This window comes from Eulemur rufifrons, chromosome 8 (genome assembly GCF_041146395.1).
Source record: "Eulemur rufifrons isolate Redbay chromosome 8, OSU_ERuf_1, whole genome shotgun sequence".
NCBI lineage: Eukaryota > Metazoa > Chordata > Mammalia > Primates > Lemuridae > Eulemur > Eulemur rufifrons.
Window position 1 is genome coordinate 81,177,225 of NC_090990.1, and position 25,176 is coordinate 81,202,400.

Consider the following 25,176-nt stretch of genomic DNA (forward strand, 5'->3'; position numbering starts at 1 on the left):
ACGCTGCCTGCGCGTTCGTCTCGGTTCCCTCCACCCCTCTCCGCGCCCCCGCACTCCAGCCAGCCCCTCTCGCCTAGGCGGCTCCTTTGTGCCGGCCCCACGCCCGCCCCTTCGGGCCCTAGATCCCGCCCCCTGCGCGCCGGCGATTGGCCAGCCAGGCCGCTAGTGGGCGGGGCCCCGGGCCGCGGAGGCGCGGTATATAGTAAAGGTAGGGCGTGCGCCCTTCGCCAATTTCTCGGCTCGTGGCGGGCGCGCGTGTGCCCGGCCCGCAATCCACCTCTCTGTTCTTCCTTCTGACTCTCCTGCCTCCTGCCTGTCTCTGCAGAGGTCAGAGGAGGCGGGGGCCCAGCACGCGTCCCCAGTGGCAGCGGGAGCCGCAGCTGCGGGTTCGCGAAGCCCCCACACCCCAAGGACGAGAGGAGCGCGTGGCGGACCAAAGAGAGCCCGCGAGCGGCCGCGCGCCCACCAATAGGTGCGGGGCTCGGAGCCGCCCAGCCTGCGCTGTCCCTCCTCCCTCCTCCGCCCCCGCCGCCGCTGCCGCCTCCGCCTCCTCCCGCTCCTGCCTCAGCTCCTCCACCGCGCGTCTCGCACTCTGAGAGCCGCAGCGGCAGCGGCGCGTCCAGCCTGCGGAGAGCCAGGCCGGGGACGCAGACCGGCAGCCGGAGAGGGCGCACGCCGCATTCACCCAGCCCCAGTGCCCGCGGCAGGTGCTGACCCGCCGTCGCCATGGCCCGCGGAAAAGCCAAGGAGGAGGGCAGTTGGAAGAAATTCATCTGGAACTCGGAGAAGAAGGAGTTTTTGGGCAGGACTGGTGGCAGTTGGTGTAAGTACGGGGTCTGTAGCTCTCGCCCCCCATGCCTTGTCTTTCCCGGGGGCGGCGCATGCCCTGCTCAGGCTCTGCGTACCGTTCCGCACCCACCGCTCTGGCCAGGGTGGAGAGGGATCAGGTGGTGGGCGCTGCTCGGGTCGCGCCGGCCTGGCCTTGTCGTCCTGTGCGGAATGCGGAGTCCCCAGAATGGGGTGCGGGGTGGGGGCTGGAGCTCTCCAGGGGAAGGTTATGTATTATTGTAGCGATCTGGTCTTGGTAATTTGCAGTCTGTCCTACCTTGTATCGCTTGAGCCCTTTCCTCCTGGGAATGGCAGTCTGTGGGTGACTATGTCTTGCCCTGTAGTCATGTCCCAAGTCCTTAAAAAATGAGATTTGGGGCTGCGAGAGAATCTCATGAGGTAATCAGTCAGATCTAATGCAGGCGAGGGTGTGTTACAGCATCTTTCTTCCAGTCTAAATATGTACCTCGAGAGAGGAAAGAGAAGGGAGGAGAGGACTCCATGCACACTGCAGTATTTCATACGATGGCCAGGGTTTCCCCCAGCGACCTCCCCCAGAGTCATCGCAGCCCAGAAATGGCCCAGTAAGCTCCATGTCAGGACTCTGTTTCCCAGTCTTGGCCTGAAACATGGCAAAGTCTGTTGTTTTCAAAATCTACACAGACAGCTGCGGATCAGGAGCTTGGGTTGATTACAGTGAAGGGTTAGTCTAAGAAATAAATGGCACTAACGCAGAAGCAGCTCATCTTATAAGATTTTCTTCAGCCTGTTGCTTGGTTGGATGGACTTTTTTTCCCATTGACAATTAGATACCTTACTTGTTTTCCCTTCCCTACTCCGGAAGGGTGTTTTTTTTTTTTGTTTGAAAAAGGTCATTTTGAAGGGCAGAGTTGTAGGCGAATCTATGAGTCGTGACTGCGGAAGGGAGGGAGGGAGGGAACTCCCCCTGCCCTGCTGCATCACTGCCCCCTCCTCCTCCAATATCATCTTCATCATCGCCAGCACCGCCAGCACCAGCACTGCCACCACAGTCAATACGGGAGCATTGAAAAGGGGCTCATGCAGTTGCTGGTAGGGAGGATCAGTGAGAACTGACAGGAGAATGAGTCAGGGAAATAGTGCTTAGCTGACATTTTGAAATGGAAGAAGCTGGAATATATATTTTTTTGTAAAGAAAAAAAAATGCAGCCTGTAGGGAATCTCTCTTGATTGAAAATTAAAGGGTTAATAATGCATCACACTTCAAGGTTAGTCAAGGTGAAGTCTCATTCCAAGGTATTGCTGGAAGCACAGCTATCCCTGAGCCATGGAAAATGTAGTTCTTTAAAGTAATGGCTTTTAGCTTTTATATTTCATTTTATTTTGAGGAGACTGTGTTCTCCAATGAGATTATTGTTATAGTGTCTTAGGCATTAAGGTAGCTCCCTGCATGTTCTTCATGCGGAAGGGAAAACCTGAAGAACTGTGGGGTGTGGAGGATGAACAGCTCCCTGCCAGCTCCCTAGCAACTCCGTGTAACTTGAGGGTGGCCTGGGAGGCGCACTGCGGAATGGAATGGGTGCCCTTGTCCCCAGGTTAACTGGGGCCTCCTTCCCTGGTGGTCTGACCCTGCTGCGTCTCAGAGGCAGGGGCTGCATTGACTCGAGGCACAATTTGCCCTCTTGTGTTTTTCACCTTCATAAAATATATTTCTTTCCTCATTCCAATTCCATTCTTCTTCTTAGAATAATATTTGCTTTAGAGGGTCAGGCAGTATGGACCGACTCATTCTTTAAGCTGACATTTATTGGGCAGCATGTCTATGAAGACAGACTGTGTGTGTGCACGTCTGTGCTAATATTTGTGTGTGGATATCACATCCAGCAAGGTTTCAGCACTCTGATTTATGAACATAGACGCCAGGACTGCTGTGCTTGCCTCCTCTTCCCTTCCGTTTTCCAGGGTGCAGGTGCTGGGCTAAAAATCGCGTTTTTGTTTTGTGCTTCTTTCCGGCAATGTAAGAAATGACAGAGCTTCTCTGAGGCAGAGAAAGTGGCAGCGATCGCTTTCTCCTATGGAGAAAATGCCCCTTTTCCAGCACCGGGCCCAACATGGATGCCCTTGGGACGAGGGCAGGATGCCCTTGGCTCAGTTTTGCTTATAGGTAGATTTTTACCAAGATGGATGCAGGAGACTCTCCTGTCACCTGCTGGAGAAATCACAGCATGCAAATCACTTTGTGCTTTCCACCTTTTTATTAAGTTAATTCAAGCATTGGTAGGTTTTTATATTTACAGTTGGGCCCAGATGACATTTTATCCATCTGTCTGTGACCCTTTGAAGAGTACATTTTTTTTTCCTAACTGAAAAACCTCTATATTACATTGTTTTTTTAAAAAAAAGAAATAAAAAAATGCTTGAAGGGGAAAATGCTTCCAAAGCCTATTCCCAGAGTGCCCCCCCCACCACCCCCAGCTAGCTGGGTGACTTGTCCAGACTTTTTTTTTGGAGCAGCCCCTGGTGGTGTCTGGGTGAGCCTACTGCACTGGCCCTGCCAGTCCCCCACGCTCCGCTCTAACCAAGTGCCCTCACAGCAGTGACTGGGGAGGTTTCGCTAAGTAACATCTTGGAGCAAAATTAGGAAAATTCCTCCCTTTTCTTAGGATATCATGTGGGCTGAATGGAAAAATTGTACATTTGTGGGTTTAATCAGTGTGCTTGTGAAATGACTTATTTTTCCATTGCTCGATCTGTATTTTCAGCTGTAGCCTCAGTTACGTACCTTCTTATGCTGTTAGAATTAGGTATCTGGAGTCCAGGGAATGAGTACAGAAATGTTCCAGTTGTTAGAAGGGACGTGTAAGGTTGAGCTAAGATCATCACCAAGATGAGGTGGAATGGGCAAGAAGAAAGAGAAAATGTGAAGCAAGGCTACAGCAGCTCTCTTGCTGACTGTGTTATACCAACTCTTGCTCCCCTTAGGAGCATTCACTGGAAAAATTTTCCAGATCTCTTCACGTCACAGCCCTGCCATTTGCCTACTGCTGCTTGGATACAGAATGCAGCACTTAACCCTTGTCCTGCTGGGAGGGAACCATTTGAGTTGTGCTGCTGTAGTACAACCTTTTGTTTCTTCTTTATCTTTGCTTATATCTTTGCCTTTTTCCTTGTTCTTTTCTTTTGAATAGGAGAAAAAGGGATTATGATTAAGTATTGTGATGTGTTTTTATGCGTGTTTTGCTTGTTTTTAACAGCTCTATAGTCTGATTTCTCTGGACTATTTAGTGCCTGATCAGGAAGGTGGGCTTTTAAATATATGGAGAGGGCTCTATGGCTTATTCAGGCAATTGTGTACCCACTCCCTCCCTGCGCCCTCCCCCCCACATACACTTCTTTTCAATAAGACTCGTGGTTCTGTAGCTTTTCCCCAAGTATCTTGGCATTTCAATGCATGAGATCTGGACCTTTTTACAAGTAACCTAAGGCTCTTTTGTGCCGTCATGTTTCTGACTCGATAACCTTCCAGTTGACTTGTTCCCACTTTTGCATTCACGTTGAGTTGTTTGGCTGGCACAGGGCTGCCAGGCAGTGCCTAGTACAGCCTGTTACTATGCGGCTAATCAGGGAGATAATCCTAGTAAACCAGTAACTGATAGCCTCATTCTAGTCTATGTGTCAGGGTGGTGTTTTTTTTTTTTTGTTTTGTTTTGTTTTTGTAGCTATTTCAGCCTCCATCGTGATATCTTGTTAACTGTGGGAAAATTAAAATGCAGCTCATCAAGTCAGTCATTGCTCTGGTTCCAGTTAGAAGATGAAATTCAAATGTACTGGTTGTTATTACTATAGGATTTTCCTTTCCCTTGTCTTGTCCTCTACGAAGAAAGACAGTGTGCTTAGTCAATAATACAAACGGAAGGCTGGGTGACAGTAAGGAGCAGGAGAGCTGCACTGGAATTCTCAGCATTCATTGCTCTGTCACAGCATAAAAACCCTCAGGCCTGGATTGCAGGATTTAAATGTCAAGGATATGCAAGCAAAGAAAACGGATGTCTCTAAGGGAGTCTATCATCATATTTTAAATGCATTGCATAAGCACACAAACATAACTCTAGATTTTATTGGTGAGCCTCTTGATTTTTTTTTATTTAGGGAATAAAATTATTTCCTATAAGGATCATGTCCTTAATGACCTTCCACACACACCGTAATGGAGGGCTGCCCAGCCTCCCATTTTTACCCCATGTCAGTGGGAGTGAGGTTCAATCTCTTGGTCAGTGTTGGAAAAGGAAGCTCTGGAGAAACAGGGCAGAGGGGAAGCCAGGAAGGAAGTTGGTTCATCTCTGGAAAGATTGGACTTTCATTCTGAGCATATGACTGTATCACAGCCTTTTGTTTCTGTCTGTTCTCCCTGCAGTTAAGATCCTTCTGTTCTACGTGATATTTTATGGCTGCCTGGCTGGCATCTTCATCGGAACCATCCAAGTGATGCTGCTCACCATCAGTGAATTTAAGCCCACATATCAGGACCGGGTGGCCCCACCAGGTAAAATCAGCATGAATAGGTTCTGTTCCTCCAGAGGTAAAATGGGTGTCACTTTTTCGGTTGAGAATGAATTCTTTTGAAAATTGCTCTGTAAGGTAGTTTTAAACCACACATGAAGAGGAAAAAGAGGAACTTCTGTGCTGCAGCCAGATCTCCTACCCGCATTGCAGGCAGAGCTCCCAGGGCTTGCGGACCTCTTATTTGCACAGGTCTGAAGAGAGGGGGAAGAGCCCTGGTCGGTGGCCCAGCCCGCTACCCGCCAGCTTTGTGCCTGTGAGCAGAGTTCTCTGATGCGGCTGTAGTCTCTGTAGCCCAAATGCTCAAGGGGGGCTGGTTATGGGGTCCTCTCAGGGCCTTTCCACTCTAACACCCACTTCACTTCTTTAGGGGTCTATGACTCAGATAAATCCTTTAACAAAATCACTTTGTTTCCTGTTTTAAAGGTTAACTTATTTTTACGGCTGACGAGAAGCTCTGAAATGGGCACCTACTCACAGGAGAGCAGCCGTGGCTTCAGGGGTTCCTTCCCCCACTGCTGTTGATTTGCAGTTTGACCTTGAACAAAGTCACTCTCTCTGTTCACTTCTCAATATTTATACCTTTGTTTCTTTAATAGGAGTCTTATTTACTGGCTTTATACCTGTTTATTTAATAGGAATCCTATGTACTGGCTTTCTGGACCCACTTTGCAGGTTAATTAACTATTTCCTTGAGCTCTAAAAACGTGGGTGAATGAAGAGCTTATCATAGAGAAATGCAAACGGCCACACGAGTCCTCTGCTGTGATTTGGGTGCTGTCAGTGTGTAGCTGTGCGTGTCCACACCAGTCACGAAACACTGTGGAAGGCCCACTGCCATCACCCCTGACGCCAACAGGACAAGGCAGGGGAACAACAACAGACGTGCATTTTTACTGTCTGGCTCTTCTAAAATCAGTGTCTGGAGGACCTAGAGAGAGAGGAAGTGTTGCATAACTTCTGGGTTCTCACATTATAAATGACCTTGAGGCTGCTGCTAGAGGGTGGCAATGACTTGTCCCTTCTCTCCTTTCCCTGGGCAACGGTTTAGTAACAGCTGTATTTAGGTGACAATCTTGAGATCTTCTGCATGGCCCTGAGCAGCGTAGATCAAGTGCCGCTGCCTGTCACAGACTTGTCATGCCCACCTCCTTGGGTGTGGCAAGGACTCGCAGAAGAAAATCTTCAAAACTGGCAAACATTGTTGTATCGCCCTAAGTCAAATAGTTCTCCACCGTAAGAAAAACCCAAACTATTTGCAGATAAATTTAGATCTGGGGAAGTTGGGAAGTGGAAAAAGAAAACGTGTAAGTGTATAAAATGACTAAAACCTGCTTAATAATCCACAGTTTCTGTCAACTGTTTCCCGAAAGAGATGTGTCTATCGAAAGATTGGAGGAAGAATTCTGCTGTTCGCAGAGAAGCTTAGAATCTTAAGTAAACGTGTTTTACGTTGGCTCCTGTGACAGGAAACTTGGCCTGTCTTTTCATGTCCTCTTCCATTAGAATTTGTATGGCAGCATAAATAGTAGTAATTTAAATTTGTGTAGATTCTTTTTTGTTTGTTTGATTTTATTCTTTGTTTTGCCATTTAAAAGATATTCTTCAGTCATGAAGCCGTTTTATAATTCATCTATTCGAAGTGAAAGATGAACACAAAGTCAAGCATTTTCTTTAATTTTCTAGCTTTTAGAAAATGGTCCTTGACCATATAAACTTTGGGGAGTCCGCCTTTAATAAAATTAAGAATTAGGCTCTTTGCAGAAAGGGGAATTTCACTTTTGAAAAGAACTAGCCAAAGTGCCTGACTTTGTAAGTAGGGACTTGGAAATGACCTTGCCTGTAAAATCAAAGGACTGGCTGAGGCGCTCAGTCCCTTCCAACACCCTGTCACCCTGCCTCCCTGCGACTCCTTCCAGCCCCTTCCCAAAAGACACGTTCCTAGTACCTATATTTAGTGCGCTCACAGCAGTTGGACAGACCTGACAAACCCTCACTTCCCCAAAGAAATGCTGGTGGCTCATCTTGGAAATATGCATTCTTGTCCTTTGGTCTGACTCATGGAAAAGTCCTTGATCTTCCATCTTCCCTGTTCTGTCGCCTGGGTTCTTTGTCTTGGTAATTTCTGTCTCTTCTTTCCCTTGTCCTCCCCTGTCACCTTGGCTGAGAGTTTAGGCCAAGCCCTTCTCCCTTCTTCTCACCCTGTGGGGTTTTTCTGTGCCTTTATAAGCATTCATTTGAAAATGATGGTAACCTTTGATCAGGGAGGCCTGGCGGCAGAGAGCTGGCAGGGTGCTGGCTGCCAGGAAGTGCAGCCCTTGGCCTACCCCCAACGGCCAGCCCACCCTTCGTGTCCTCTGAGGGACACCAACTGGACCCTCCTTCTGGCCTTAAGAAATTGTAGTTCGCTTAGGAAATAACTCCTTAAATATACGGACTCCTTAAGTATGCAGACTAAACAAATGACTGTAAGGATATCCTGACGATTTTTTGGCTTCAAATTAATATCTTTAAGCCTCCATTTTCATGACTGTTAAAGAAAGAAAATTGTCTATTTAAGCCAGATGCACCTAGTGGATGTGAAAGATTGGATATCATTTAATGATATAAGGACTTATTAATGCTATTATCAGCTGAATTTGGCTGACTGGCTGACTGCCCTTTACACACCAGAATGAATACACTGTAATTAGATCTCTTCTAGATAACGTGTGAACGTGGCCATATTAAGCAGGAGCAATTGTGCAGTACATTTGAGTCTGTCTGTCTATAATATTCAACAAGCTGATAGGTCAAATGTGAAAAATCTCAAAGAAAGGGCTAAACTATAAAAGTGACATTTAAGAAAAAATAGATAACATGTATGGTTTCTTGGCCCTGAGCAATGGTGGCCATTAATGCCAGTGATATTCCTCACGAAGTCTTGTTGCTGTGGGGTACTGGAGCAGGTCTGCCCACTTCACCTGGAATGCACAGAGAGCCTCAGCTGAGATATTAAGTTGAGATATACTAAATTTCTATTGGCATAGATCAAAAATGACTGGTTATTGGCAATTTTATGTTGCCGAACCTAAATATCAAAGCAGCCCCTGAGACCCTAAGCTATTACACATAGATTCACAATAAAGTTGACCTGAGAAGGAAAAGCAGGGACTTCAGAGTTGGATACAATTTCTACCACTCCAACACTACTTAGCCTCACTAAGCCTTAGTTTTCCTATCTATAAAACAGGAATAATACCCCGTGAGGATTAAATGAGGTGATATTTAAAATAAAGGGTAGCTATTGACAGCAGCCTCCGTTTTTACTAGAAGCAGCAGTTTCTTCTTTTTGCATACTGAGTTTCCAGGCTGTGAGCTTTGGACGATACGGCCGGGATGCTCTGCACACTTAGATTTTCATGCCGTCAGTAAAACCTTAGTTTTCCATGAAAAGGGTTTTGGGAAATGTTGGATTAGGAAACACATTTAAAAATAATTTTAAGTGAATTTAAACGAGATTGTATTTGTTCTGCAATCTCTCCCTTTAACGTGTCCACACTTGTTGGGTTAGCCCTTGTCAAGCTTTTTCCCAGAGGAAACCTCTTAGGAGAGTCCCGCAGCAGTGGTCAGCAGCCTCCCTTCCTCTCCATCAGTGCAGCTGGAGCTGGGGAGAGACGCGGCAATGAGCCGTGCTGGAGAGGCTGAGCAGGCATGTGTACAGCACAGGCATGTGCGCGCACACACACACACACACATACTCACAATCACCAGGCCCTGTCCGTGATTTGACCCTGCTTGCCTTGCTGCCTGCCCAGTGGTGTAATGGAAAAGTCTCTTCTTAGCATCCGCTGCAGCCCTTCCCCCACCCCACCCCAGGCCAGTGGAATGAAATGAAGGTCACTGTATGTCAAGTGGTGGGTCCAGGGAGATTCCCAGCTGGTTTGCTTCCTGGTAAGCAGGTATGAATCTGTACACCTGTTCTTCCTCTTAGGGCTGTGGGTGGCTTTTTGTTTTGCTCTGAAGTAAGGACCGCTCAGTGCGAGCAGATTCATTTTAAAAGGGTCATACTCTTGGCATGTTGGTAACCAGAGTCGGGCGGGAAAGCAGCGTGGATGAAGATCAACAGGCCACACTGGCACCACAGCAGTTTCAATTTCATCCTGATTGTGAAAGGGAAATAGCTAGTGTTAAAATCTATTAGGGTACAAGCTATTATAATTAAATCTCAGCTTAAGTAAAATTCCTAAGAAGCCATTATGTCAATCTCAGAATGGCTTTTTTTCCCCCAGACTACATCACACTTGTATTATTCTCTCACTCACATTCCAAAGGAGAAATTAGAAACACTTGGCCTCCTAATATTTTGGATGAATTGTTATTTCAAAGTGCCAGTAAGGTGTTTTTCTGCTGTTTCCAATTAGAATCCATTGATTTGTAATCTCTTAGCTGACATGAGATATATATACATGTGTGTGTGTGTATATATATATATATATATATATACACACACACAGGTCCGACTGCCTCTCACTTTCCCTCTCCTCCTCTCTTCCCATCCTCAAATGGATCCTGCCAACCTGTTCCCAGAGTTTGAGGCTGTGGATGAGTTAGCATTGGAAATCAATTATGATTTCCAGAAGCTACTGCCCAGTCTCATGGTTGAGTGAAGGGCATAGGGTGGGAAACTGGCAGGCTTCAACATCTTACCTTCTTTATTTTTAAAGACAAGGCTATGACTAATAAGTCATCTCCTGGATACACGGGAAGCCTCATGATTATCTTAAAAATGTTCTTGGAGTTGCAGAAAAATGGATCTCTCTATACCATTTTAAGATGAGTAAGCAGAGCAGAGACCTGATAAGTGGGACTAGGTAATAAATCCATGGGTGATGGTGAAAATAGAATGCCGAATCCATGAAGCTCCATTTAAGGATTTTTTGCTGCATGGAAAAGGGCTCCGTCATGGAAGATGGTAGTGGAAAGAGCATTAGCCTCATGGGTTCCACTGCTACTATCATAAAATCTGATGGAGTTTTTGGACTGCTTACTCTCAATTGTTGGTCAGTGCTCGCATGTTAGTAATTGCATGACCAGCAGGTCCATCGGATGCAGACAAGAATAGAAGTTGGGGAGATGAAAGGGAACAGGGATGTATTATCCAGTAGTTGCTAACCAGAAAAGTATATCTTTTCCCACATATGTGTATAACTAGACCTCATCAGATATCGTGTATAATAAATACAGTATCTTATTTCAGGATATTGGTTACTTAACAAATGTTATGTTTTATGTCTAGACAAGTCAAATATACTATATGTACTTGTTCTTCAGTTTGACCTTGAACATAAAAGCTTATTCAATGTAAAAAATACTAGGATTTGTCTATTTGTTTCTAATGTTCTTTTTATAAAAGTGGCACCTGTCTTTTATTGTTCTGAGAATAAGCACAATTATGAGCTATACAAAATATGAAAGATAAGCTTCTGTGGAATTATATGCACTTTTTAAAATAGATCATTGGAACTAAATATTTTCTTTCTGCTTGCCTGAAAATGAATATGCATTCACAGGAAAAAGACTGTGATAAAGAGTAATCCCATAAACAGAGAGGGGCCTTCAATCAGAGTTTGTGACATTTAACTTAGACAGGAGGAAAGATTTCTGTACACCAAGGGTGGTTAAACATGAATAGGCTATAGAGACAGTCTGGTAATTCATTTGTCTAAGACTTTTAAAAGGGAGCAGATTCTGGGTGTCTGGGGAGGGTGCAAATGTGCCTGAAGGCAGGGAGATTGGTTCCTGGCCAATCCCAGCATCTGCATCAAAGCCAGCACCTGAGGTGCAGATGGTGAGTCAAAGGCAGCTCTTGACTCACCTCCTTTCAGGAAAGCACAAAGGCACCTTTTTTCCTGTGCCCTTCCCTTTATTTTGTTAGGTAAATTGATACTGACCTGCCAATGTAAAATAAAAACCAAAACCCAGAAATATCTTAGGTTCTGCAGAGTAGTATTTAAAAGGAAGGGAAAATTTATATTTGTGTGTGTGTGTGTGTATGTGTGTGTGTATATATATGTATGCACATATATGCATATGTGTATTTGTGTACATATATATATGAGTGTATATGTATAATTATACCTCTCCCCCAATTTTTTTTAATTGGAAATTACTTTTCAGGTTGGAATGTATAGGAGACACATGATGAGTGTGTACTGTGTGCATGGCTATGTTTAAGAGCATTTCTTAGCCTCCTGTGTACTTCTTAGTCATATGGAGACCCTCCTGGAGGTTTCTATGGAAAATGATGCCCGTTTAGAGTATCTGATGTAAATTCAAGTTCAGAAGACTGGCGAGGCAAAAGGTTAGATTTGCTTCCTGGAATATAATTTGAAACCATAAGCCAGTGATTGGATGTTCCTCTGTCTTTGGCCTCAGGGAGTTATGACTGCAAACAAAGCTCATCCTTGTCAAAGTTGTAACTAGAAGCTTGAAGGGGAGTGGGCAGCGGGAAGAGGGACAAGTGGAAAAGTATCGATCTAGCTTGGACACGGCTAGTAAGAATCGCAGTCAACAGGGTGGGATTTGTGCAGCCTTTGGAGAATGTCATGGTGGGGGAACTTGTGTGTGGATTCAAAATACAGACACTGCTCGACTTCCAGTGGGGCTACGTCCTGATAACACATCTTAAGTCAAAATGCATCTAATACCCTGGTAGACCTATCATAAAGTCGAAAAATCTTAATAACGCAAATGTTATAAATCAGTGACCAGCTGTAATAAAGGAGTTGCCAAATCTGATCTCTTATTTTCTATCTCTTCTTAGCAGTAGTCTGATAAACATATAGTAAATTATTTAAAGGATTTGTACATCTTTTCAAAGGACCTTCTGCCTCTTGTGAGTATCGAATTGCTTTAGAGAAATAACTATTGAGAAGATGAATTTTCCTAATGGTTTGGAAAAGATCTCATCAGAGAACTCTCCAGAGCCGAACAGGCCAGGGGGCTGATCTGTGGTGGTTTCCAGGAGGAGAAATTCTCAAGCTGTCAGAATCTGGACAAAGAAAAGAGAGGAGGCAGAGCTAGTGGATGACAGTGGGAGGCCTTGCAGAAATGCGAGGAGGAGAGCAGATCTACCAAGGAAGCGATGGCCACCTGCCCGTGGGGTGGCCTCCTGGACTTGTATTTATATTTTTATATATATACTTATATATGCATCAATAAAAAATAAGTATGTTTGCACTCCCTGGGGGAATGTTCAAAGTAGCTGATTACGTGACCTAAACCCAAATCATTTATGTTTTCTGGAAACAACATTTGGATCAGAAGTTGGGTATCTTATAGGAATGGCCACGAAGGCTTATGTTAGTTCCCACCTTCTAAGGCCCCCTCAGAGACTCTAGAGGGAAATGTTACCCCTTGGGAGAGAGTAAGACACAGCTGAGCTTCCTGGGGATCGTCTGTCATTCCTCGGCTCCTTCTGCTTATGTTCTGCATCACTTAAAATGGAAAGGACAGGCAGAGACTTTGGCCCAGGGTCTAATCCAGCTGGGCAAGTCACAAGAGTCTAAGACCCAGTGCTTAACTGTGCAGCATATTCTTGGTTTCATCAATTTCTGATGCTTCTCTATAAAGAACAAAGTCAAGATTCTTTAAGCACCGTTGACCTGCGTTTCTTCATATGGTAACATGCACTTGTCAGGGCTAGATCGTGAGCTATACTTACTGAAGGATTCGGGCTTTCAGGTAGAAAGTGGAATGATTCCATGACTTGGTTTTCATTATTTCTTCTTTTCCCTATCTAGAGAGATACGAGACCAATCGTATCACTCTTTTCTGGGCCAGTGGTACCACTGCATGGAACAATGATACCTACTATCCCCACAAATCAGATTGTAGATGATTAACAACAGAGGTGCTTGCAAATAAGAAGGGTTAGTATAGGTATCTGGGTAAACATGAACTTAGTTTTGTAGTTTTGACCATAGCTCCTAGGCTCCTGCAAAATGCACTGGTAGTGTTACTTTGTTAGTAAAGAGCCCAGAGGACTGAGTGAGAATTGCTAATGCTTTGGGATCTGACAGGTGTCACCTGGTCACTTTTAATAATGGAAACTGTGGATTTGGCATGGAAAACATTCTGCATAATTCCTCCTTCTCTTCTCTCCTTTTTTTTTTTTTTTTTTCGAGACATAGTCTTGCTCTGTTGCCCAAGCTGGAGTACAGTGGCATTGTCATATATCATAGCTCACTGCAGCCTTGAACTTGTGGGCTCAGGCAATCCTCCTGCCTCAGCCTCCTCAGTAGCTGAGACTGCAGTCGCTTGCCACCACACCCGACTAATTTTTTTTCTATTTTTTGTGGAGATGGGGTCTCCCTATGTTGCCCAAGCTGGTCTCAAACTGCTAGCCTCAAGCAACCCCCTCCCAGTTCGGCCTCCCAAAGTGCTGCGATTCCACTGCTCTTGGCCTCCCTTCTTTTTTTTTCCTCTGCAAGAATATGAGAAGTAGCATCACTGTTGCTTGTACACTCATCAAGGAATTGGAACCTTGAGCAACTGGAAGAACAATCCAGATGCAGCCAGAAAGCCAGACACAAACTACTGGGGAGGCCAGTTGAAGCCAGGCCAGAGGGGACAATGACTGACACACACTTTGCAATCTTGGTCCTACCATGTCTACTCTCCGTATGACCTTCTAGGGCTACTTTCTTTTCAGTTTGTTGGGTGATACTCTCCGTATCTCACACCAGGCTCATTTACATTTTGTTAGCATTTTGTTTTTTGCTGTATCACCCAATCAATCTGCTGGTGGGCCACAGCTTGCGTGATTGTTTCTTATCACCCCTCGTCCCTTCAGCACAGTTCTCCCCCTCCCACCTTCCTCAAGGTTAGACGAGGCCACCCCTTGGTTCCTGCATTCGATCTGGAAGAGGTTCTGGCGAACCTCCTGCCTGACACATTCAAAGGCATTTACCTCTCATCTCTCTGGCTGCCTGTGCTCAGGCCCTTCCAGTGGCTCCTCGGGTGTGACTGTCCCTGAAGGCTCCATTCCCTTCTGATTCCAAGATTATTCCAGGAAAACACCCCATTCTTCTAAGTATTGTTGAGCCTCTGGCTCTGGCCCTGCCTCTGCAATTCCCCCACGTCCAGGCAAGTCACCCTGACCTAAATGTCTTTTTACGACTCAAACCAGCCAGCCTTCCCCACTTCATTGGGGAACTCTACTCACCATTGCTATCTCAAGCATTAAATTTCAGCAGAGGCCTTCTAGTCACCTTCATTTTATTTTTGCAGGTATCTATTATTTTTACTATATTGCTTCTTTGTACTATAAATGATTACAATGCCAATTTTCTAATTCAATTTAGAAAAAGATTGTTCGGGGTGTATTTAAATTGTTTTAGACATACAAATAATTCTCTGTGAGCTTTAAAAATTTTTTTTTTCAATTGTGATAACCTTTATTTTAAACTGAAGATATTTTTATGAGCAAAGTCTGCTACTTCCCCTTTGACTCATTCCCATCACTGTTGACAGTGAATTTTTTCCCCCTAAATTATTCAGGTTCTACATCATCCTTTTCGAGATGATTCTCAATGTCACTTCTGAAGTCATTTGTCTTGGGCACCCTTCTGCCTCTCTCCAGTTGTTCCTTGTCTTCTTGTCCCTCCCATCACTCCTCTGGGGAGCTACATGCCTGGAAAAGCATGCCCACCCGGCTCCCTGAGCCCACCTCCTTACCTGACAGCCTTGAAGCTCAAAGCCACCCTCAATTGCTAGAAAAAATAATAGCAGCTAGTCCAGCTGTACTGAAGCCTGGTTCCCAGGCCCCACAAATGGTGCTGCTAAATAGTTAATATAAATAGTTACCACTTCCACTTCAATTACGTCATTGTCTTCATATCTGCGTCACTATTGCCACTCTCAAATTCTAATTCCCTAGAGCAGTAGTTCTAAACCAAGGGTGCTTAGCGATTCTCAAGTCCCATCTGTAGAGATTAGGATGTGGCGGGTCCAGAGCGGAGCCTGGGAGGCTGCGTGTTTCAGAAGCCCCTGAGTGCGGCTGCTGTGGGAGGCGGTGGTGGGAGGCCAGGGCGCAGTCCTTAGTCTAGGACTGGGATGAAGAGCCTCCTTGGGGCCCAAAAGAAACAGGGCTGATCTGGGTACTGAGGAGTAGAATCAGGTTGCCAGATTTAGCAAATAAAAATACAGGATGCCCAGTTAAATTTGAATTTCAGGTAAACAATGAATAATATTTTAATGTAAGTATTTCTCATGTAGCACTTGGGACATAGTTATACTACAAAATTATTCATTGTTTATCTGAAATACCTATTTAACCAGGCATCTTGTATTTTATCTGGCAGGCCTAGAATAAAATGCAGTTGCGATCGACTCTCCAACCATTGCCTCTGAATAGTGCTGTGTAGTGGCGTTCAAATAAACATCCAGGAAGTCCTATGAAGGCAGAGGCTTTTGGATATTAAAGAATCTAATAAACTAGTTAGTACAAATCCGAGGTGCACATACTTTGAATTTTATTGACATGCTCGGACTTCTGGATTGGAAAGCAGGAGTGGTCACTGCACATATGTCCCAAATTCTTCCAGTTTAGGTTGAAAGATCCAACTGAGGTTAAAAGATCTAAGGAAATCTCTCTGTTAGACAGTCTTGAGTCTAGAGAGTCTGGAAGGTTGTAAGTTCATTGACAAGAAGGAGTATAAAAGACGACCGCCGTACCCAGTGTTCACATGCACTTAGGGAGGGAAGAGCCACCTGCACACAATGCTGGCTCGCTTGCATGTTTAAAAAATGTGTGCATGTGGGGGTACGAGACACATAACAGGCTTTGGAGACAGCACACCTGGCTTGGAATTCTGGTTCCACCACTTTCTCTGAGACCTTAGGCCAGGTTCTTAACCTTTCAGTGTTTTCATTCATAAAATAGAGATGATGCCTATCATGAAGTGTTGTTGCTAGGAAATGAAATGATATATGATAGTAAGGCATAGTCATCGGTACTTCATCTAAATGCCAGAGGAGTGATTTCACAAGGGGGGCAAGAATTTAACCCATTCTTTTTAGCCAGGTGGGGTTAGCAAAGTATGTTTTGTATAAGGAAGGTCTGCTTTTGAATTGTCTTGGTTGACTGCCTTCCCACTAATGATTTTCTCTGTTTTTCTCTGTCTTCCGGGTCTAGGATTAACACAGGTTCCTCAGATCCAAAAGACTGAAATTTCCTTTCGTCCTCTTGATTCCAAGAGCTATGACCCATATATACTAAACATAGTTAGGTTTCTGGAAAAGTACAAAGATTCAGCCCAGAAGGATGACATGATTTTTGAAGACTGTGGCAGTAAGTATACTCATTGTAGATGTTTGTGGTTAGTTTTCCTTTTCTTTAATTCTTATTTCCCATTATTTTTTATTTGATGATTGAGAATCCTGAAATAATGAAAGATTGACCCCTGCCATATTAAAGACACTTTTTTTTAAAAGCAGGAGGATGCAATGAAAGAAATAATGTAGCCTTAAGTATTATTATTTTCTGCATTTGGAAGGTGTCTTCCTTAAAACACTTCTAGATGTGGCTGCTTTTTACTATTCAGACTTAAAGACCACAGGCACCGTTTTGTTCCTCTTACACCCACTGGAAAGTACAACTGCTTATTTCCATATCCTCCCCCAAAAGTTCTCCCTACTGAAGAGTGCACAGGGCCTTCTCCCATCACACTGACCCTTTGGTGTGATTAACTACCACCACACTGATACTGACGAAGGAGGATTTATGGTCACAGTAGACTTTATAGATCCATGTTGGGATTGATAATGAAATATGTCATAGGCAGCTGATCATTTTGGATAAGAAATGACTTCTGAAGGGTAAAGAGTGGCTCTTAGTTTCATTAAGTCATTGCCCTCTGTCCTCCTCCTTGATACCTTGAGTGTGGATTTCCCAGCTCATATTCTCATTCCTGCCCCCAAAAAGGCTCTCTCTGAGTTAGTTATCCCTTCTGATTCAATTCCAGCACTTACCAACGCCAGTTCTTTATAAGGCATACTGTGGTTTGGTCAGAGAATGGGGTGAATTGCCATTTAAGTAATTTTGGAAAGATTTAGTAATTTAAAAGAATCATTTTCACTGTGGATTTTTCTCATTAGAATTTAAATGAGATTTTCATCTTACTTTGCAGTAATTAAAAAGGCCCAAATAATAACCAGGGTGAATCATTCCACAGGAGATGGATTAAATTGAGACACTCGAAAGAAAAATAATTTGCAAACTTAACATATATAAATGATGGTATTTATATCATTTTCCTGCAGCATGCTATGTATTAACTTTGAATTCTATATTCCTTTAGTCTTTCTCTGGCTTTTATGTGAGGTATGAATTAAAAATCTTAGAATAAAATTTCTCAGTTGAACAAATGCTTCTAAGAAGTCATAGCTTTAAAAGGCAGAAACTCATTTTTTTTTTTTTTTTAACTAGAAGGGTGGTTGAAAAGGAAAATTATTTCCTATTCCTTCTTTACTGTTTAACATGCTAATTAGAGGCATAGCTCCAGGAAATTCTGACAGAAAAACCTTTCAGTTCTGAACATATTGACAGTCCTTTTCATTTGTGTTCTAATTATAATATCCCTGTTGCAGAGCTAAGCCAATGTTAACCTGTATAAATGATGCTCCTGACACAGCATGATCCAGTTTCCTTTCAGTCTTCTAAATAGCTGAGTAATCCATTATTTAAAGGAAGAGAAATACTGCCAGAGACCAAATATCATGTACTGATCAAGTATTACGAAGCTTTGGTGTGGGGTCGTGGACCAACTATTGCTTTTGGTAAAATCTCTCTTTAGTGTCAGTGAAGAGAGATGGCTTGCTGGAAAAGCTTGCTTAATTCAGACCATGCATTAAATGCAGAATGGTCCTGTCTTATACTAGGTAATTGTGACAAGAAAGAAAGTTCCTTTTCCTTTCTCAGCAGTGCTAAGGGAATTGCTGATATAACATAAAAATGGCATTGATATTTTTAGATGTGCCCAGTGAACCCAAAGAACGAGGAGACTTTAACAATGAACGAGGAGAGCGGAAGGTCTGCAGATTCAAGCTTGACTGGTTGGGAAATTGCTCTGGAATAAATGATGAAACTTATGGCTACAAAGAGGGCAAACCGTGCATCATTATAAAGCTCAACCGAGTTTTGGGCTTCAAACCTAAGGCAAGTAATACTTTAAATTATAGAATTTAGATGAGCCATTCATATTTTTGATGAAGTCTTTAATTGATTCAAGAAGACAGTATAAGACAATAAGTGCCAATTTTGAAGTCCAATCAGTAGGGTTAATACCAAAAACTTCTGTATCTACCCTGATTCCTGTAGTTAGAGCATTAATCGCATTTTCCAAAGTTAGAAAATTCTGAGTGGCAAAACCAGATGCTGAAGTGAGTCCTGTGGCCCTGTTTTTAATACTCTTTCTTGATATCTAGATAACTTTCTATAATATAAACTCTTTAAAAGTAAAAATAGAAAAAGATATTTTTAAATTTAAAAATGACTTGCTTGTGTAGTCTGGTTTTGATCTTCTTGGAGCCCTAAGAATATTTCCAAAGAATTGTCTGGTAATCTGAAAAAAATAACATTTTTTTCTGAGTGATTTCATTCCAGAAATAGAAGTTGAACACCATCTAGACTGAACTTTGATAACCATGCTATTGGCTTTTTGTGTTGTTGTAACTTATGATGGGCACATTACTTGAGATCACTGAAAAATGGCAAATTGGCACTGCTCACCATATGGTGAGTTTATATTCTTTAAAAGAAGGAAAAATGTATTAGTGTTATCTCTACTTTTGTAAAACTGATCATTTCTTTCTCTCCCCATTCCTCCCAGATCATGAATTAAACAATGTTTCCTTTCCCCTTAAGCATGGCTTTTCCCAGAAGGTTCCCCCCAATCACCCATATGAATGTTGCCATTATGAGAGTAGTTTTTAGTTCTGGTAGGAATTGACTCATTTCATTTTTGAAAGCTGGCTCTTTTGTTCACTCATTTTCTATTGAGGCTATTAATTTGTTTCTATAATGCTTGTTACCCATGAATAGTACTTTTAAAAGAAAATTAATGTAGAGATGAAAAGTTTTGTTAACTGAAGGATGCGTGAAAGCTCCTTTTTTGCTACCAGAAGCAAAAATGAGTGAGTGGATGGACGCTTGCCTGGCTGGCTGGCCTGACGGATCTCTGCAGAATTAATGTACCTCTCAACAGAATTTCAGTCTTCTTTCCACTTAGGCTAGGAGATAATGGAAGAAAAATGGTGAGAACCATTATGCCATAATGTATTTGATGTTCGTATTGCTAGGGAACACTTGACCAAGATCAATCAGCTATTTAGCGATAAAAGGAATTGGTGTGGCGTGGCTGAAAGAAGACTAATCTTAATATCTGCTCTCTGAGTACCTTGATTTTGATGTTCCTCATCATAGACACTGAGTGGCATTTGTACCCCACAGAGGCACTATTCATATCTCTTCCCACATCTACAGAGATATTCTGTTAAGTGATGAATTCAGCTCTTTCTTTTCAATCCTTTTTTTCTTTTTTCTTTGGCCTCCACTTGGTGGTTATCCATTTCCATTTCGTTATTCATCGTCCCCACCCAAATCTGCAGCGAGTCAGCCACTGGAAGTGTTTCTGTCAGAGGTCACAGTACCCTAGCATCTCGCTTGGTACGCTGCCTTCCTTACCCTTTGAGGATAGATTCTGGCAACTTTTTTTTTTTAATCAATAAGCATTTTCTCTTCCTATTTTTAATGATAAATATATTGCTGGCAGAAAGTTCCAAAAGAGTCAAATCCAGGTAATCATTTTCTTGTACTAAAAAAAATAGTATTACAAAAATATTAATTCCCTACTGATGGAGAGAACTGCCCATTTTATCTGACTTTGGTTAGATGAGGTATGTGTTACATCTCCAGATTCACATGTTATGCTGACATGAGGAAGCAAGTGACCGTCTTCCTGCCATGTGTATCCATCACATTTCTTCTAAGGTAGATTTGAACCAGGGATGTCGGAGGGGAGGTTCTGGATATTTCACTACGGTAGTAATTTTCAGTCTGTACGCTGGGTCCTTTCAGTGGATTCACTCTTTCAGGACAACCCTTCCTTCAGGGCAGTGCTGCCTTCACCTCTGCCACATTGGACTTTCCTAACAGAATTGGAAAGAAACTCCTTCAATGGCAGTCGCTCACCCCTACCCCCTGGAGATTAAAAAAAAAAGGAAAGCTTACTTGAAGGTGGCATTCTTGAGGGAAAAGGCTGGCATTATTTATTCCTGGCTTGGGAAAAAAGCCTACATTTTATAAAAACAGAAATGTCAATCAACTTTCCCATGTAATACAATCTTAGCAAATAATGAGCATTATTTTTTGGGTTGGCTCTTATTTCTCAGTGTCCTTAAGGAAAGGGTCACCATTAGAAGCTCTGTTTAGCACTGGACTGCAGCACAGCTTAATTATTGCGGTTACTTAGGTGATTATTTTCATTTCAACAAAATCACAAACACAGCCTTTCCTAGACTGGTTAGGGGAGTCATTCATTCTGCCATCCTGAAGTGTTTTGTTATTTTGGTTGACTTATTGTGACCAATGTGTACTTGTTTGGGCTACAAAGCTGTTTTATTTTTCAGAAATTTAAAAAATTATTTATAATCCTAGTGACCAACATGAGTTTTGTTTTTAGCCTCCCAAGAATGAGTCCTTGGAGTCTTACCCAGTGATGAAGTATAATCCATATGTCCTACCTGTTCAGTGCACTGGCAAGGTAAGGGCACATTTAGGGTTACAGAGGGTGTGGCAGGGGAAGAGCGAGGGAATGAGTGAGATTGTTTGAATTAGAGGTAAAATCTTCATATAGGAAACAGGAAACATTGCTTCCAGGTGTTAGTCTCAGTATGTTGAATTTCAGCTATACTAGGTAAAACTTCTTTGAAGGACAGAAAGGTACAAGAATTAAACTGTCAGTTTCTGCATTGTCACAAGAAACTTACGTATCTGAATTTAATCCACTGGAATATTTGTTTATAGAACTGAGTGGTGAACCAGTTCACAGAAGTGCTTCTCTGGACCACAGCAAGTGTTGAAAGTTTGAGGCCAACATTTTTTAAAAATTAATGTCACATAAAAATTTGTGGTTTGGGTTTCTCTTTTTAAATATTGAAAGATTAAGGTAACAGTCAGTACGTGTTCCCTTAATATCTAAAAAACTGATGTATAGTTTAGAGAGAGAGACAGAGAGGGCAGAATACAGAAAGGGAATGCCCAAACAGTGCCATTTTATGCTGGCACCAAGAAAGGAAATGGACACGAAAGTGAGAGGCAAATAGTTACATCTTTGGTGATAATGTCACCGGAAGTAACATCTACTGGGCCAGCACCAAGGAGTTTCTGACTTACAGTGTTGGTCCTGTTTCTAGGAGGCTGTTGTTGGCTTGGAGAAATGCTTATTTGGCCCCTGCCTCCGTTTCCCCACTTGTATAATGAGAATAGCCTGCTTTTATGAGCATTTTTCAAGGCTGCTATGAGATTAGGCTGAGTGTATGTTCTTTCCTCTCACAGTAGTTTGCAGACTGCTCTGTTGGGTTGAAAGTCTTATTTGTATGTGAGCACAAGTAGTGATCTATGATGTGAGCCATTAATACTGCATTTCATTCTGGTTTTTAGCGAGATGAAGATAAGGATAAAATTGGAACCGTGGAGTATTTTGGACTGGGCAACTACCCTGGTTTTCCTCTGCAGTATTATCCCTACTATGGTAAACTACTGCAGCCCAAGTACCTGCAGCCCCTGCTGGCTGTGCAGTTCACCAACCTCACCATGGACACTGAAATTCGCATAGAGTGTAAGGCGTATGGTGAGAACATTGGGTACAGTGAGAAAGACCGTTTTCAGGGACGCTTTGATGTAAAAATTGAAGTTAAGAGCTGATCACAAGCACAAATCTTTCCCACTAGCCATTTAATAAGTTAAAAAAGATACAAAAACAAACCTACTAGTCTTGAACAAACTGTCATACGTATGGGACCTACACTTAATCTATATGCTTTACACTAGCTTTCTGCATTTAATAGGTTAGAATGTAAATTTAAAGTGTAGCAATAGCAACAAAATATTTATTCTACTGTAAATGACAAAAGAAAAATAAAAATTGAGCCTTGGGACGTGCCCATTTTTACTGTAAATTATGATTCCATAACTGACTTGTAGTAAGCAGTGTTTCTGGCCCCTAAGTATTGCTGCCTTGTGTATTTTATTTAGTGTACAGTACTATAGGTGCATACTCTGGTCATTTTTCAAGCCATGTTTTATTGTATCTGTTTTCTACTTTATGTGAACAAGGTTTGCTGTCCAAGGTGTAAATATTCAATGGGAATAAAACTGGCATGGTACTTTTTTTTGTTTTTTTTTTTTTGTTTTGGCTCTTTCAAAGATAATGGCCCATCAATGAGCATTTTTAACACACTCCATAGTCTTTTCCTGTGGTGTTAGGTCTTACTTTATTATTTTTTTTTTCCTGGGGCTGGGGGCGGGGGGCTGTCATGGGGGAACTGCCCTTTAAATTTTAAGTGACACTACAGAAAAACACAAAAAGGTGATGGGTTGTGTTGTGCTTCGTATTGAATGCTGTCTTGACATCTCTTCCCTTGTCCTCCAGTATGTTCTACAGCTGTGTCTGAGATGTGGATCTGCCCATCACTTTAGCTAGTGACAGGGCTAATTAATTTGCTTTGTACATTTTCTTTTCCTTTGCTTTTTTTCCTTTCTCTGGAGGCATCACGTGCTGGTGCTGTGTCTTTATGAATGTTTTAACCATTTTCATGGTGGAAGAATTTTATATTTATGCAGTTGTACAATTTTATTTTTTCTGCAAGAAAAAGTGTAATGTATGAAATAAACCAAAGTCACTTGTTTGAAAATAAATCTTTATTTTGAACTTTATAAGAAGCAATGCAGTACCCCATAGACTGGTGTTAAATGTTGTCTACAGTGCAAAATCCATGTTCTAACATATGTAATAATTGCCAGGAGTACAGTGCTCTTGTTGATCTTGTATTCAGTCAGGTTAAAACAATGGACAATAAAAGAATGAACACATTCCTCATGTGCGTGATTCACTCTTGTCTTGCCCCAACCCGTGACTTCTTTACTTCCATACTGCTAATTATCCAAGATCTTAAAGAAATACTGAACCTGAAAGACAAACACATGATTTTATTAGTCCATATGGGAGTTTGGCCTTTTCCACCTAACACTGCCCAAGAGCGTGGGCAGGACTCTGGATACTGGACTTCCAAAGCACATCCCTTCCCACAGAGATGACTGAGTTAATCAGAGGCAGGGAATCAATGAAGCTTTAATTTAAAGTTCGATTTTAGAAATATTTTGCAGTGCTACTTCACCCAGTTTACAACACATAAAATTTTGGTTCCTAGTAGTTCTGCACTAGGTATGTCTGTTTTAAAAAGAATAAAGCTGGACTTAGTAGCAGTTTCGTTAAAAAAAATTAGCCTCATTTATAAAGAACACAAAAATCAGGTTTCTGAAAAACATTTTCCAGGTTTAACTGAGCTGAAGATGTGGTATTACTTAACCAATGTGGGAAATACCCGAACTACAGTCCTGGCATCGCGTTTCTGAAATGGAAACCCTCCCCAGAGCCTGTGCAGCCGCAGCACAGGCGAATCCTCGCAGCTGTGCTGCTGTGTCTTCCTTCAGGCCTGTCCCCTCGCTCCCCTCGCTCCCCTCCTAGGAGACAAGACACAGACCCCCTCGCTCCCAGGGGCCCTGGGGGCCGTAACTCAAATGCCCGTAACAGCTTCGAGTCCCACCTGCTGCTCCACATTTATAATCCTGCTGATTTGTTTCTGTTTATTCTTTAAAAATATTACCTGAGACTCTGCTATCTCTAGAGCAACAAACTGTCATGACAAATTAATACCAGAGGAACAATGATTCCATTTAACAAAAAGCAAAGGGAACTGTCGAAAATTACACAACTGCTTAACTTTAAAGTTTTTAGGAGCCCTTGTCAACTGTTGAAGAAAAAGAACAAAATCCTTAAACTAACAACATACCTACATGAAACTGTTTCTCAAAAAGTAACGCACATTTATGGAAACAGAAGTTATATAATAGAACATGGTTTGTCTTGCTGAAACACTGGATTGTTTTGTAGTATGTATATGAGTCTTCCATTTGTGATGTTTGTGAACAAGAAGGGGAATGGCGGCTTTAGGTCTGAGGAAAGGGGAGCATTTATTCAAATTGGAGGGTGGTTTGCATTTTTGAGGCTGTTCTAAGATCACCACCTTGGTGAGAGAAACCTAACCTGTTTCGAGCCATTGTGTGTGTTTGCCTATCACTTTCTCCAAGATTCTCTTCAAATCTTGCTTCTTTTAACCTCTCCAGATTGTGCCAACCTGTTTCCCTCCTGTGATTCTTAGGGGTAGTATCAACACTAGGAGACTGGAGAAGGTGGTTTGTATTCTTCCACTCAATACATACTATGTGCCAAGCACTCTTCTAAGAGCTAGGGATAGACAGATGAACCAGTTAACAAAACAGACAAAACTCTATCTTCTTTCCTCTGCAGCTCTCGTTCTAGTGTTAAGTACTTGTGTATTTCTGACATTTTTGTTTCTATACATTTATCATGTCTTTCCTTTTTTGTATTATCAGCTTATTCTGACCCCTCATAGATGACACATTTCTTGGGCATAGGGACAGTGCTGTTTACTTTCCTTGGAGTGTTCTTACATCTAAGAAAG

The 25,176-nt window shown here is 42.6% G+C and overlaps 2 protein-coding genes across 3 annotated transcripts in view; one reads left to right on the top strand and one right to left on the bottom strand.

Annotated features, from left to right (window-relative positions):
* Nucleotides 1–255: 255 nt before the first annotated feature.
* Nucleotides 256–23,504, top strand: ATP1B1 (ATPase Na+/K+ transporting subunit beta 1). The gene is made up of 6 exons (XM_069480206.1): nt 256–823; nt 5,222–5,350; nt 16,547–16,702; nt 18,384–18,568; nt 21,093–21,173; nt 22,073–23,504. The coding sequence occupies exons 1-6, from the start codon at nt 727–729 to the stop codon at nt 22,334–22,336; spliced, it is 912 nt and encodes a 303-aa protein (XP_069336307.1). The 5' UTR covers nt 256–726; the 3' UTR covers nt 22,337–23,504.
* Nucleotides 22,625–25,176, bottom strand: part of NME7 (NME/NM23 family member 7) — a 196,312-nt gene continuing 193,760 nt past the window's right edge. For both annotated transcript variants that reach the window (XM_069480205.1, XM_069480204.1), the window contains exon 12: nt 22,625–23,599. In XM_069480205.1, coding sequence (XP_069336306.1) covers nt 23,567–23,599 — 33 coding nt within the window. In that variant the 3' untranslated portion in view covers nt 22,625–23,566. The remainder of the gene's footprint in view (nt 23,600–25,176) is intronic.